This window comes from Phascolarctos cinereus, unplaced genomic scaffold (assembly GCF_003287225.1).
Source record: "Phascolarctos cinereus isolate Bilbo 61053 unplaced genomic scaffold, phaCin_HiC Scaffold_1;HRSCAF=81, whole genome shotgun sequence".
Classification (NCBI taxonomy): Eukaryota; Metazoa; Chordata; class Mammalia; order Diprotodontia; family Phascolarctidae; genus Phascolarctos; species Phascolarctos cinereus.
Window position 1 is genome coordinate 52,430,088 of NW_027555514.1, and position 14,291 is coordinate 52,444,378.

The 14,291-nt window shown below is 37.3% G+C and overlaps 1 protein-coding gene across 3 annotated transcripts in view; it reads right to left on the bottom strand.

The window, feature by feature from the left end:
* Positions 1 to 14,291, bottom strand: part of CROT (carnitine O-octanoyltransferase) — a 34,361-nt gene continuing 20,070 nt past the window's right edge. For all 3 annotated transcript variants that reach the window (XM_020987493.2, XM_020987494.2, XM_020987491.2), the window contains exons 8-18: positions 11,312 to 11,405; positions 11,071 to 11,196; positions 10,107 to 10,208; positions 7,766 to 7,849; positions 7,573 to 7,680; positions 7,226 to 7,356; positions 6,553 to 6,676; positions 3,167 to 3,245; positions 2,993 to 3,086; positions 2,759 to 2,878; positions 1 to 932 (exon numbers count right to left, since the gene is read on the bottom strand). In XM_020987493.2, coding sequence (XP_020843152.1) covers positions 812 to 932; positions 2,759 to 2,878; positions 2,993 to 3,086; positions 3,167 to 3,245; positions 6,553 to 6,676; positions 7,226 to 7,356; positions 7,573 to 7,680; positions 7,766 to 7,849; positions 10,107 to 10,208; positions 11,071 to 11,196; positions 11,312 to 11,405 — 1,183 coding nt within the window. In that variant the 3' untranslated portion in view covers positions 1 to 811. The remainder of the gene's footprint in view (positions 933 to 2,758; positions 2,879 to 2,992; positions 3,087 to 3,166; positions 3,246 to 6,552; positions 6,677 to 7,225; positions 7,357 to 7,572; positions 7,681 to 7,765; positions 7,850 to 10,106; positions 10,209 to 11,070; positions 11,197 to 11,311; positions 11,406 to 14,291) is intronic.

A 14,291-nucleotide genomic window follows, 5' to 3' on the forward strand; every position in this document is an offset into this window, starting at 1 on the left:
GATGATTCAATAAGTTTTATTTTCTGAATGCAAAACTACAAAAGTATACAGAGGAAAACACGATCAAAAAGCAAACAAAGTGGAAAATCCTGAGAATTTGCTGTTTAGCCCTTCAAAAATTTTTAAAAGCTAACTTTGTATCAAGTGTTTTGTACATCTGCTCATGAAGCAGCAATACGGGATTAGCTGTTTTGTCAGTTATGTTATCTCTTTAGTTTCAACCATCTGGCTACAGCCCAGTATTTGTTGTTCTCCATAGTCTAGTTTTTCTAAGATAATGATAAAGTTCTAGTGGTCTCTTCCCTCAGTAAATCTGTGCCTGGCTTCTCTCCGCAGTGGAAGTATAAGGCATGAACTTTAGGCAGCTGAGCCTCTGAACATGTTGTCATGCCCTCTGGCAGCCAGAAAGAGATCAAGTGCATGGAGGACAGAACGCTTAAATCAGACAACGGCCGGGGAAGAATATGTCAGTGTTTTATATGGATACCAACACAAATCTCTTATAAAAGCTGGAGTAAGATTTGCACTATGAAAAGGGATGGATTTGCATTGTTGAGGCATATGTTACACATCGCATAGTTCTATACTGTTTTATTGCTGCAAGCATTACATTCAGCTTAGAAGCAGTGCTGCATTTCTAGTATATGTGGCAATAAATGCTACAGGGAGTATAATATTGACAGATTCTTCTTAATTACTAAAACACTTAGCTACTTTCCATCAAACCAAGATTCTTCTGCACAGCCCCAATTCATGCCCAGCACACCTTTTAACTCCATATTTTGGTATGGACTTAATTCAGAATCATTCTCTAAAGCTTGGCAGTGTCCATCAACTGCATCATATCATGGAAGCATTGGAATATCATCCTGACCAGCTTTTCCGCATCAGTCCCTGCACATGATCTCCAAGCTGTACAGGCCACGAGAAACCTGCATGGCATAAATATATAAATGTTATACAAAAATCCACGTCTACAAAGGCTCTAAATTGTGATAGCTAAGGGAATCCTTTATAGCCCTACATCCTACCTACACCACTGTGGTCAGTGCCACCATCCTATTCAGTTAGCACTCAACCCCTGTGCTTCCTTGCCTTTCATCACCATGTCGCCTACTTAACCTTAATGTATTCTTCTCCTCCCCTTCCAACCAAAAAGCAAGAGACAAACCTAATGTGGCCTAAATGAACTTGCACCATAAGAAGTACCCAGTCATGAGGATACCACCATCTTCCCAGTTACTCAGGCTTGTTACCCTCAATTCCTCAATCTTACACCCCCCCATATCCAATCTGTTGTTAAGTCCTGTCATTTCTACTTTCATAATATCTCTTGTGCAGACCCCCTTATCGCCTGACACTGACACCACCCTAGGGCAGGCCGTTGTCACCTCTCATCTGTGCTATTTACAACAGCCTGAATGATGGCTGACCTCCCGGCTGCAAGTCTCTTCCCACTCCAGTTGCCTGGCTTGACCCTAATGCAATATGTGTTCCCCACTCCCAATGGAGACACTTGTGATCTATAATTGAGCCTGGGTCCTGTGATCAGATAAAGGCGTAGATGACAAGTGGCATAGCATACGAAGCTTAAAAGAATGGTTAACATGTCTGATACCAGTTCAGACACAAAAAGATCAAAGAGATAGACTTTTGGGCCAAATCTAGTAAGATGAAATTTAATACGGATAAATCTAAAGTTTTATACTTCAATCTAAAAAAATCAGCTTCACAAGCACAAGATAGGGGCAGCATGGCTAGATAAAAGCTGTCTAATTGATCTTCCTAAAACTCAGATTCGACCGTATCACCCCTCTCAATCAATAAATTCCAGGAGTTATTACCTTCAGTTACCTAATGAAAATATAAAATTCTGTTTGCCTTTCCAAGACCTTTATAACCTGGCCCATTCCGATCTTTGCAGTCGTCTTCTACTTACTCCCTGATATTCAGTCTTTGAGCTGGTGACACTGGCCTCTTGTGTTCCTCCCACATGATACTTTGTCTCCTGACTCCAAATACTTTCACTGGCTGTCCCCGTGCATGGACAATCCTCCCTCTTCATTTCTACCTCTTAGATTCCCTGGCTGCCTTTAAGTCTCAGCTAAAGTCTCACCTTCTGCCAAAATCCTTTCCCAGTCTTCCTCAATGTTAGTGCCTTCTTCTGAGATTACCCCTAATTTAACCTGAATACATCTTACTGGTCCACAGTTGTCTACATGTTGTACCCCCAATTAGATAGACTGTGAGCTTCCTGAGGGCACGGGCTGTCTTTCTGCTTTTCCTTGTATGCCCAGCACTTAGCACAGTGCCTGGCACAGAGATGGCAATGATAAAATGCTAGTGGACCACCTTTCTACGTAGACTAACTCTGTACATTTTTGAACAGAATCTAGGATGGTAACTTGGATTTAGCAGGAACTCAGGAAGAGGAGAGATGAGAAGGGGGAGGAAGAAGAAAGAGAAAGGGAAAGATGAAGGATCCATCTTCAAAACAATACTCACTGTGCTCTTGCTTAATGTGTAAAAACTAATGACTGACCAGGACCTATTCAGCACATATACAGCTTAACAGAGGGAGACAGGACAAACATAAGTTCATAGTTAAGTGTGCACAGACCGATCTCCTATGACTACAGAACTGAGGTCTTCAGCACAGCTATCGAAAAAAATCACAGCATGGAAAAGAAATCCAAAGAGGCAGAAATGGTAATTTTCTAACTCCAAGAATACCAAGGACAGAAGTAAACAGCTTCACCTGTCATCTCTGATGTGGTAGAAAAAGCCATAGCCACGGTGAATCATGGGAACCACCACTCCATGGGTTCGTGTGTAACCAAGAAGGCTGGTTGAGAGGACAAAATTTCCTCCCCCTCCACTGCATAACAAAGGAAATTTTATTGTAGTTACAATGTTTCTGAAAGGCCTTTGTAACTTATCAGATTAAGGTAAGCCTTTTTCAACTTGAAGTTAAAAACATCAAATAAATTACCTTCTGTAGAAAAGAGGGTCTGTATAGAGTTCTGGAGTAGGCAGCCCCTCCTCTCTAGCTATGAGAAAGAGGCCTAAAAGGTGACGATCAAATCCTGCAAAGGACCCCAAGGCTGTAAGTTAGGGAAGCATTTTTAACTACAGACAAGACAAAGAATATTAGAATATTAAGTACCTCTCCCAGATGAACATTCTTTCATCATTTTACCATGCTTTGCAAAAGCCTGTAACATCTTTTGCTGCCGTTCATGAAGCTGTGTTAACAAAACACAAGACATACTTTAAGAGGAAACTACCAAAACAAACAGAAGTTTAGGCTTTCTCAGATTATCATTCATGAGAGAACAGGCAAAAATTCTGGGAAAACAGAATAAATAATTTTCCTTTTTTCCTAACTTCTTCCTTCCACTGACTTTTCTTTTCCCAAAAGTAAAAACGTGCTTCTTGCTTATTATTCCTCTCTGAATACAGAAATAAAAATGTGTAAAATAGGTAAAGCAAAAATTACAAAACTTATGAAGCAAATTATTATATAATTAAATTAACACACACCCAGGTTGCTCTAAGTGCAGTGCTTCTTAAACTGTGGGTCATGTGCAGAGAAAGTTTAAGAAGCTCTGTTCTAACGTATGGAGTCACTGGACAGAAAGGGCTTGTCTTTTTCTTTTGGTGAGGCAATTGGGGTTAAGTGACTTGCCCAGGGTCACACAGCTAGTTAAATGTCAAGTGTCTGAGGCCAGATTTGAACTCAGGTCCTCCTGACTCCAAGGCTGGAGCTCTACCCTCTGTGCCACCTAGCTGCCCCAAGAAAGGGCTTGTCAAAATAATAACAAGCAAACGTGTATGAAGAAAAAATTTTCCTCTTCAAAATGTCAAAGACACTTTGTAAAAGTCTCAGCTTATTTATTCTTATGGTATTTGCAGTCTGTTAGCAGTGTTACAGCAGCCACACCATCAAGTTCAACTTGTACAGAAGTTGACACAAAAAAATACTCCTCAGAAAAAACAATTTAATATCAAGGAGCTACAATAAGACCACACAAGACCTAGCAACTACTACATTGAAGGACCATAGGTCTGGGAACACTATATTCCACAGAGCAAAGGAGCTGGGGTTACAACCCAGGGTAACTTACCAAGCAAAGTTACATATAATCCTCAATGAAAAAAAAAATGGATATTTAACGAATGCAAAAACTTTCAGGTTTTTACAACAAAAACCCTAGAACTTAAGGAAAAATTTGACATATAATATCCAGGAGAAATACAAGGTAAACATTAAAGAAAGACCAATTATAAGGAACTCAAAAAGGTCAGTTTACTTCTCATATGTGAAAATATTTGCAGCACTCTTATGATTGTCATCATTATTTGGGTAATTTGAAAGAAAGGCTTGGGATGAGCTGAGTATGATGAGGTGATTCTAAAAAAATAAAACTGTAGGGAGAGATGAAAAGGAGCAATTATCTCATACAAGTGAAGCATATGTGTGTGTGTGTATGTGTGTATAAGGGTATAAAGTTTTCTAAATTCAAAAAGAAATAAGAGGACAAAGGGAAAGAGTGGGGGGAGAGGATAATGGAGGGACTTTTAGAGGAGTGGGTAAGTTAAGGAATAGGAGGGCAAGGTAATAGGTAGAAGTAAAGCAGAGGGGTGAGGAGGGATAGGAATAGAATGAGAAAGGTAATGAGGAAAAATAGAAAGGAGAAAAATACAAATAACTGTAGCTTAGAATGTGAATGGGACAAATTTACCCATAAAATGGAAATGAATAGCAGATTAAAAATCTGAATTCAACAATATGCTGCTTTTAGGAAACATTATAAAAATGAGAGATACACACAATGATAAAACAAAGGGCAGGAGTAGAATTTATTATGTAAAAAGAAGCAGGGAGGGGCAGCTAGGTGGTACAGTGGATAAGAGCTCCAGCCTTGGAGTTAGGAGGACCTGAGTTCAAATGTGGCCTCAGACACATAACACTTACTAGCTGTGTGACCCTGGGCAAGTCACTTAATCCCATTGCCTAGTGAGAAAGAAGAAAGAAAGAAAGAAAGAAAGAAAGAAAGAAAAGAAAGAAAGAAGAAAGAAAGAAAGAAAGAAAGAAAGAAAGAAGAAAGAAAGAAAGAAGAAAGAAGAAAGAAAGAAAGAAAGAAAGAAGGAAGGAAGGAAGGAAGGAAGGAAGGAAGGAAGGAAGGAAGGAAGGAAGGAAGGAAGGAAGGAAGGAAGGAAGGAAGGAAGGAAGGAAGGAAAGAAAGAAAGAAAGAAAGAAAGAAAGAAAGAAAGAAAGAAAGAAAGAAAGAAAGAAAGAGAAAGAAAGAAAGAAAAAACAACAACAACAACAAAAACCAAATAAAATACCTGAGTGTATGCCTGCCAAAACAGACACAGGAACTATATGAACAAAAACATAGAATACCTTTTATACAAATAAACTCAGATCTAAATAACTGAAGTAATATTTATGGTTCATGAGTAGATAAAGCCAATATAAGTTATAAAATGAAAATTGTAACTCATCTATTTATTCAGTGTCATCCCAATTAAATTACTAAAAAATCATTTTACTGGGTTAGAAAAAATAATAACAAAGTTCATTTGGAAGAACAAAAGGTCAGTAACTTCAAAGAAACCAGGAAAAAAAATATTTAAAAAAGCAGATTCAGCAGTATCAGACCTTAAACTATATTACAAGAGAGAGCACTGGTGTAAAAAGGATAATTTCAATTATTTTAATTAAAATTTTCTTGTGTAAATGAAACCTATGTAGCCAAGAACAGAAAGAATGCAGAAAATTGGGGAAAAACTCCCACAGACAATCTCTCAGATAGGATGGGATGAGGTTAGAATGTTGCTGTGGTACAGGAAATGATAAACTGGTTGATTTATAAAAACATGGAAAGATTTGGACCTATGAAAGAAGATTTATCCATCTTCAGAGAAACAGGCATTAAAATAAGTATAGTACCATCTTACATATATGTGTATATATGTATGTTTACAGATATCCATGTATATATATATATATATATGCGTGTGTGTATATATATATATATATATCTATGCTTAACTGTAGCTTTCTTTAGGGTGAAAGGTAGAAGGAGAGGAAAAAAATAAAAGTAAAATATGCACAGCAGGGAACAAAAAAACAACAAGAAAGCAAAGAAAATCTGGGCAGCTTTGAAAACAATATATAGTATTTATTGTATAAGTTTTCTTGAAATGGAAATTTATTATTCTATATTGAATCCTCTCTTATGGTCTGCTGTTTACATGGTAATATTTTTTCCCCTCATTTTATATTTAAGTTTAAAATTAAAAAAAATTTACAAAAAAAAATACTCCTCGGAGGGAAGGATTCATGTTCCCATCACTGCCTTTAAATATGCTGTCCTGTTCAAGTGTAAATTTCACATGAAGAAATATTATGAATTGGAAATATGAAAATTGCTTTTCACCTTAAAATTGTCCAATGAGATCTCACCCATATTTTACAAATGAAAAACTTAAATAAAGGGGCTACTGAAGTGTCCACTGATGAAGTCATTTTCCAATACTCACACTGGCAGAAGGATCCTCCATGGCACGGCACCACTCGACTGCTTCCGAAGTACATGATCTCACAGTCTCTGTGCGACCATGGTAAAAAGCCCTTGTCATAGCCGTTTCATAACAGCTACCTGGGCTAAAAAGGGGGAAAAAAATTAAATGAAGGATTGTCTCAAAAGTTATTTTCTGATAAGAAAAAAAAATCTATCCCAAGTTGTTTCCATTTCCTTAAACAGAAAATTTTATTTTAAAAAAGATCTAATCTAATGAACTGCTTCTTTTCTTCCAGAAATGCAAACTATGTTCACTTTCTACAACTCTGCTTTGGTCAATGACTTCTATATCCAAAAAATACAGCTTAGAAGTAAAATTATCCTTGCCCCAAAGCTAGTGGTTCTGTTTGAGGTGTATGTCAGAAAAAAAAAAGTTCATATTTTTGTGAGATGCTTAATTTATTTTTCTAAATTCTGGTTTGGGGGGAAAAAAAAGAATCCCCAGTTAACACTGAAAAGCAGCAATGGCAGTAAAAGCTGAGGACACAGTGTTAAACAGAAGAGGTAAAAGGGAAGGAAGGCAGCTGAGCCGAGAGGCTAGAGCCCTGACCTTCACTACTCTGCACAACACACAACTTCCACACAACTGTACAAATCTGGAGGCACAGAGGCTAGGCCAGCCTTCTCCTCACCATCCATGAAGTCTGTAGTAGGCCAGCTGAAGCCCAAGCTGAATAAAGGTATCAGGGTGAAGCTTCTTCTTCTTGGTCTGCATTTTGCCAAAGGACTTAAAGGCATAAACTACAATCTGCAAGTCTGATCCCTAACAAAAAAGGGAAGATGGTCAGAAAAAAAAAAAAAGAAGAAGTCCAGATGCTACACCCAAGGCTTACCCAGGTTACACGCAATCAGCAATCTGGAGAAAACCAGAGCCATTTACGTTATAACTACACTTACACCTTATGGTCTGCTAATTGTAAAACGGTCACGTTTTCACAAGGTAAAAAGCAATACTAATAGAAAACTGCATGAAATCAACCTGCTTGAGATACTGCTCTTTAGCCCGGCCAATGTCATCTAATACTTTATGGTCCACAGTGAAAACAAGCTCCTCTGGCAGTGGGATGTCTCTCACTTTTTCAGAACCCTGAGAAGAGAAAACATCTGGAAATATAATGTCTAAAAAGAAAATGCATAGACCAGAAACAAGTGGAATATTTAGTCAAACATACCTTCCACCTCCCCTCATTTTCAAAGATCTTCTGATCGACATAATGACAGATTTCGACCATGACCATACCATCATAAGGCGCATGCTATAACAATAAACAAGGGGTATAAGTTTGAAAGTGTTAAAGCTTCATGGAATAGGTTCATTTTCATTTTCCCTCCATTCATCAACAAAATTTAATATTGTTGAAAATAAGATGTTTCTTCATGTTTCCTAATGCCATGTCATCTAATTTTTAAAGGTGTGGAATTTACAGATCATAGAATTAAGAACTCCAATGGCATATCACATATCATAGAATATTAGAGCCAGAAGATGCTCTGGAGATCATCTCGTCAAAGCCATCATTTTACAGATGAGGAAACTAAGGCCAGGGAAAGTTAAATAATTTGCCTAAGAACCCATAGCTAGTTAGTGGCAAAGCTGTTAGAAGAAGCCAGGTCTCCTGCTCTCACCTCGTGCTCTTATCACTGCACAGTCTCCATGGTAAAGTTCATCTACTGTTATGTGACACAGTTTACAAGAAGCTAACATTAAAATTTGGATTTTCCAGCTGCGGATTCCAAGGTAGTATTGGGAGAGCTTCATGGCATGTATGAGCATGCTAGGAAAATTTGGGAAAAGTAACTGCTTGCCATTCTAATGACAATTTGAAAGGCATAGAAACACAAAGAACTGAGAGTTTCAGTCAGAGTTCTGGATAGTCATGAATTTGTTTAGGTAAGGATAAGACAATTTAACTGTGCCCATAACTGCATTCAACATGTGGATCTCAAACAGTATTGGGAATCTGGGAAAGGTAGAAAAGATGTGCGGGGGTCTGGTAGATATAGGCTTAGCATGGTCAGTAATATAGTTCCAATTTGCTACATTTTTTCCTCATTAAATCTGGATGACAAATCTCTTGACTCTGATCTCTCACTACTCACAATCCTTTGGTAACCTGATTTCTGTTCAATTGATGTTTTTAGCCCAGTCTCTATTTCTGTGTTACTACCTTACTACTCATCAACACAGCTGCCAAACTGTTCAGTATAAGAAGCAGTATGTTGCAGTGGAAAGAGCACTGAACTCAGAAGACCCGAGCTTGAATCCTAGCTCCACCATTCAACAGAATTACTTTACTGCTCTAAGATTCCATTTCCCCAAATGTAAAATGACGGCAATAAATGATTACATTCCTTAACATACAAAGCAATTGTGAAGAAACAGCTGTGAGTGAGCTGCTGTGATTATTATGGGGAGCAGGGCTACCAAGACAGAAAGGAAGCTAGCAAAGGCAATGGTGCCTTTGGGCATGGCAGCAGAGATCATTGTATCTTTCCTTTTATCACCCAGGTGACAAAAGCTAATAGAAGGAGGCTGTGACAGGGAGGAACAGGGAAGTAGGGAGAAGAAATCTTGATGAAGTAAGTCAAAGAAGATGGTCAGGTAGAGCTCTACAGAAAACTCATGGGTTCTAGAAGGCTATAACTACCATTCAAGTCCAACAAAAAACAATCAATAAGCATGCATTAAGTGCTTACTATGGGCCAAACTCTGTTTTTAGTCCTGAGGATACAAAGAAAAAGCAAAAACGATTTCTGCCCCCAAGAGATAATAGAAAGACAACAAAATCATTAAACCAAAACTAGATGAAACCCAAATTTGACTATTAAGACACAGAAATCTTCTAGGAAAGGTCTTCAACCCTAGAACATTCTTCACTTAGTTCAACTGATCTCCAAAGTTAAGACATTTTAGTGATTTAATATTTTGTATCCAACAGGGTCCATACATCATTCCTTCTCTAGTCTCCCAGCCAAGCTGAGAATTGAAAATTTTAGCTTTCCCTCCTACTCTAATTTTACTAATGAAAAAAAAATACCACAGAAAGAGAGTTTGTGGTTTTCCCATAGCTCTATACTAAGCTGCCTGTTCTTTTGAACATATGACCACACACCCCAGTAATCTGTGAATTTAAACATATTTAAAAAAACCAAACTTTTCTATCAATGCCATCTACAATGGCCATCTTCAAATTGTAGAATCTGTTCTCCAGCTTATACTACATATATGCAAATTTCATTCAAAGATCCACATGCTTTAGCTTAATGGAGATAAAGAGATAACTATCTTTACCCTACTTCAGTTAAGAATTCTATTAACTATGCTTGTTCCTATAACTTGTACTCACAGAAGTTTCCTATGTGATTGTATAAAAAAACCAGGGTTATGAAACAGCCACATATAAGACTATTTAAGCTCATGATAACTACCACAATATAAGGGTTGGCATTTTAATGCATTTCCAATTAACTTTACTATTTACAAAAAAAAAAAAAGTTCAGAAGTTCACTCACATCACAATTGCAGCCAAACAGTCCATTGGAAAAGGAGATAAAGTTATAGGATTTGTCCCCCCAGCGTACTGTTGGGTCCCCAGTAAGCACCATTGCAGTTACCTAAAACAGAAAAAAGTCCTTCTAAATGATTTAAGCTCTCACTAATTTTTAAGAAGGGCTAACATATAAAACCTAGTCATGACCTTACTTTCCCTTCTTTTTAAAAAAAATTTGAATAGTATTTTTTTTCCCAGTTACATGACAAGAAAATTTTCAGCATTCAATTTTACAAGATTTTGAGTTCCAAATTATTCTCCCTCCCTCCCTCCCCCCCTTCACGTGAGGTCACATGATAGTTAGCAGGTACCAAAGGTCCACATTCATATTCTAGAAGATTACTTGAAGGGTCTAATAAAGTGTAAAATAATGTTGGATTTCCACTAAGTGATACTTTAAAACCATTCTCATGGCAAAGAACAAGTAATGAGTCAGCATATGTGGCTGAACTAAGGGTAAGGGAAAGGCTGTGGTCACACAAGTAACAGCAGCAAAGTGAGGTTGACCATAGGTCCTACAGAAATAGTAAAATTATCTGGAAACTATATTCACTATGTGATTAAATCTGGTATATTTAACTTAAGGTATCTAGAAAATTTCACGTAATACATTCTATTCTTAGAACAATGCTGCAATCCTCATGGCATATGAGCAGGACTTTCATTTATGACTCCCTTTGATAGTCACTTAACAAAACATTGTTAAAAGTCTATGTCAACATCACATAATTCTGGGCTGACACTAATCCTCTAAATATTTACATATCTGTAAGCTTTAACTTGACTCATAGTTTTGTAACTTTGAAATAGTTTATGAGCCAAAACATATAAAAAAATGAAAAGACCCCTAGCATCTCCAATACAGCCAAGAGTCTTGTGAGGGAAAATGGAGATGTGGAAATAAGAATAAAATGTGACACACATACCTCAGAATAATCTTCAGGTGTTACTTGTGGACTAGCATCATCTAAGGAAAACACCAACAAACTGCTCTGAATTTTTTCTAATATAGTCAAATTCTTTGGATCAAGACCAATCAGATATTCTCTTGCCTAAAAGACAAAGAAATACTAATTAGGTTGGACAACCAAGACAGCCTAAATTTAGATAATCTCAAATTGGCCTTTCTTCTGAAAAATCTTCATTATAATAAAAGTATGTAATAACCTCAGCCCACCGGGTTCGCTCTTCACTGGTTAATGCTGCTACCCCAGGTCCATCAGGTTCACTGTGGCATTTGTTTTTGATATAGGTGAGTTGCCTTTAAAAAAATATTTAGATGAACACAGGATTCAGGATGTATACATACTACAAACATATGTTTTGCATAAGAAACACACATTTTATTTCTTAAATAAGAAATATTGGGGAAATTAACTTTAAACAATAACAAAACCAATTAAACTGAAATTTAAAAAAGACTTCCTCTAGACAGATCTACAACAATTTATCAGTTACTTTTTCCCTAGGCGTCTGTTATTGATCAACATTTTAGATCTTTTTATGTCACTATTGACTAGGAAAGAGGATCAAGCCATGTGAACAGCAGGGGATTTCTTTCTTGTCATATATTTTACATAAAGGGGTGACTATTTAGTAACACTTAAATCTAGTTACAGTTTGATTTTGAAAGAATTTGTTTTTTGACTGACATAACACATTTCAAGATGACACATGCACTCTTCCTAGTCCATATAAGCACTTTTCAAAAATGAAAACTAAAACAAAACACTTACACAAAAACAGTTATCATATAAATACCGTGTTGATCCCATCTGAAATTAATGTTACTACTACATGTTTCTTACCTAAAGAAGGAAAACGTGGTCCAATGTTTTAAATCTTTTCACTTGTGTCACACTCCTCTGCTTCAAATCAGTCTTTAAGGCCTCAAGCTAAGCATAAAACACGTTCATTCCGAAAATCCACCCCAAGTTTGCTATATGCAATTGTTTAAATGTAGCAGCTAAGCAGTATATATCCAGTGGAGAGAAAGGAGGCCCATTTCAGTAGGGGCTTTAACTCTAACCCTTCTATGCTATGACTATAGGCTAGTCAGAGTAACCTCTCTGGGCCTCAATTTCTTCATCTGTAAAATGGGGGTAATAACACCCAGGGTACTAATCTCTCACAGGACAATTGTGAGACTCAAATAGGAAGGTACAGAAAGTGCTTTGCTAACCTCAAGAGTGCTCTAAAAATTCCTGTTGTTATTATTACCATGAGGAAGAGGAGTTGCTTTTCATTAAGAAAAAGCTATTAAAGGAAAGTTTCAAGGCTTCCTTATGGCATCCTACATCAAATCAATGACCAAGGCTGGAAAAACCTTAGCGTTCATTTCTAAGAGGCAGAGCTACTGCAAACAGCTTGCAATAGCTTTTTGCTCTAATAAATATTAAAAATAGTTTGGTTTACATGCATGATTTGCCTTGTCCTATATTCTCCTCAAATTTTGAGAATGAAATATGTTGTCTTCCCTGACTGCCAAGAGTCCCCTGGAGCAGGAGAGAGTGCCTCACAGGGCCTGCTTCCACAGCAGCAGCAGCAAAGCACTTGTTCCTACTCATTGGCAAGTGCCTTCCTCTGCAATTTGCTCTCAAGTTCAATTCAAGCTGACAGAATCACATTAAGAGAACTGAAGACCCTCGTGCTTTGCCCACAGAGCTCTTCTACTCTGCGAGCAGAGCCCTGTGCACACATAAATGTTACACAAGGTGGGGGTGAAGAAGAGAGCAAACAAAGTGCTCTGGGAATGTGGTTCGTCCTTTGTTCTTGAAGAGGACCAATGACATCCGAGAGGAATGTTTTGACTTGCTTGTGAGTGGGAAAGACACTAGTACTAAGGGGGTTTGCAAAGGCAACACAGAGCCAAGCCTTGACAGAGTTGCAAAGAAGAGTATTTCAGATACGGGGGTATGCAAATGCACAAGGTAATTTGGGGAACACTTTGGCTACAGTATAGAATATGCAAAGGGAAGAAGTGGGAAATGAGGCTAGAAACGTAGACTAGGGTCAAAATGGGGACAGCTTCAAATTGTCAGGCTTGCTTTAGCTATAAAACCAGCTCTCACTTTTAACATATTGTAACTCTCAATCAGGGAGAAATATAGTTAGCCTGAAAAACATCAAACTGGATAAATATCATTCCTATAAGATGTATATTTATTTAGGTAGGTCAATATGGATTTGGTGATTTAAATGATCCATCATTTAAATGATCCTGTAAGACATATGATCATAAAATTTGTAACATTTCAGCACAAAGAAAAACTTGGATCAGAAATAAGTGATTCTCAGGGAAAATTTTTTTCAAACTTTGGGAATGGGGGGAGGGGGGATGGCAAAGAAAATAGCACCTTACCCAATCTTGTTAAATCTATGATATCCAACTATTTTGAAACGGTCTTTTCACAAATGGTACATTTTGTGCTGGGAGTGAGATTTTACTAACATTGTAAGAAATTATTTACAAGTTAACAGTTAAATCATCAAACCTTGAGTTTTTATGCCATTTGTTTATGAAATAAAAACATATGCTTCCCTGCCTCCTAGACTTGTTGAATTTTTCCATATTAAAAGATAAAAGTCTGAATTTTAAACTCAGACTATGCATTCTTATAACTTAAGTGAAAATGATTTTAAGGTTTGTTTCATCAGAAAAAGTGGGTTTTTTTAAGCATACACATAATAGAATTACTGAGATTAGCTTAAGTCCAAAGTGACTGAACAGGCTGGTCTAACTTTACTCTCCAACTTGCATGTAATGAATAAAGTAAGCAGGACCTAGAAACACAAAACAGAATGACAACTCATTTATCTCCTGTCATCAGGGAACGAGCTGTTCCATGTATGTAAATGATCCAGATAACAACAGCTTTCCCTTTGGAACTCCTCATGCTAACATTTTCATCAGGGTCACAACTTCTCTAAGAATTAGAATTAAAAGACAGTCTTGAAGGGTTGCTGTGACTGCAAAACTTAACAATCTGTGGCCACTTCGGCGATGAACTAGCCAGGTCAGGTCTCAGACAAGACAGTCTATTACTAGGCTCATGCCTTTTAAGATACCAAAACTTTATTTTAATCATTTTGGATGAAAATCTTTTTTAATGGTTTCATATGTTTCCCTCCCCTCTTAAAGAGAGTA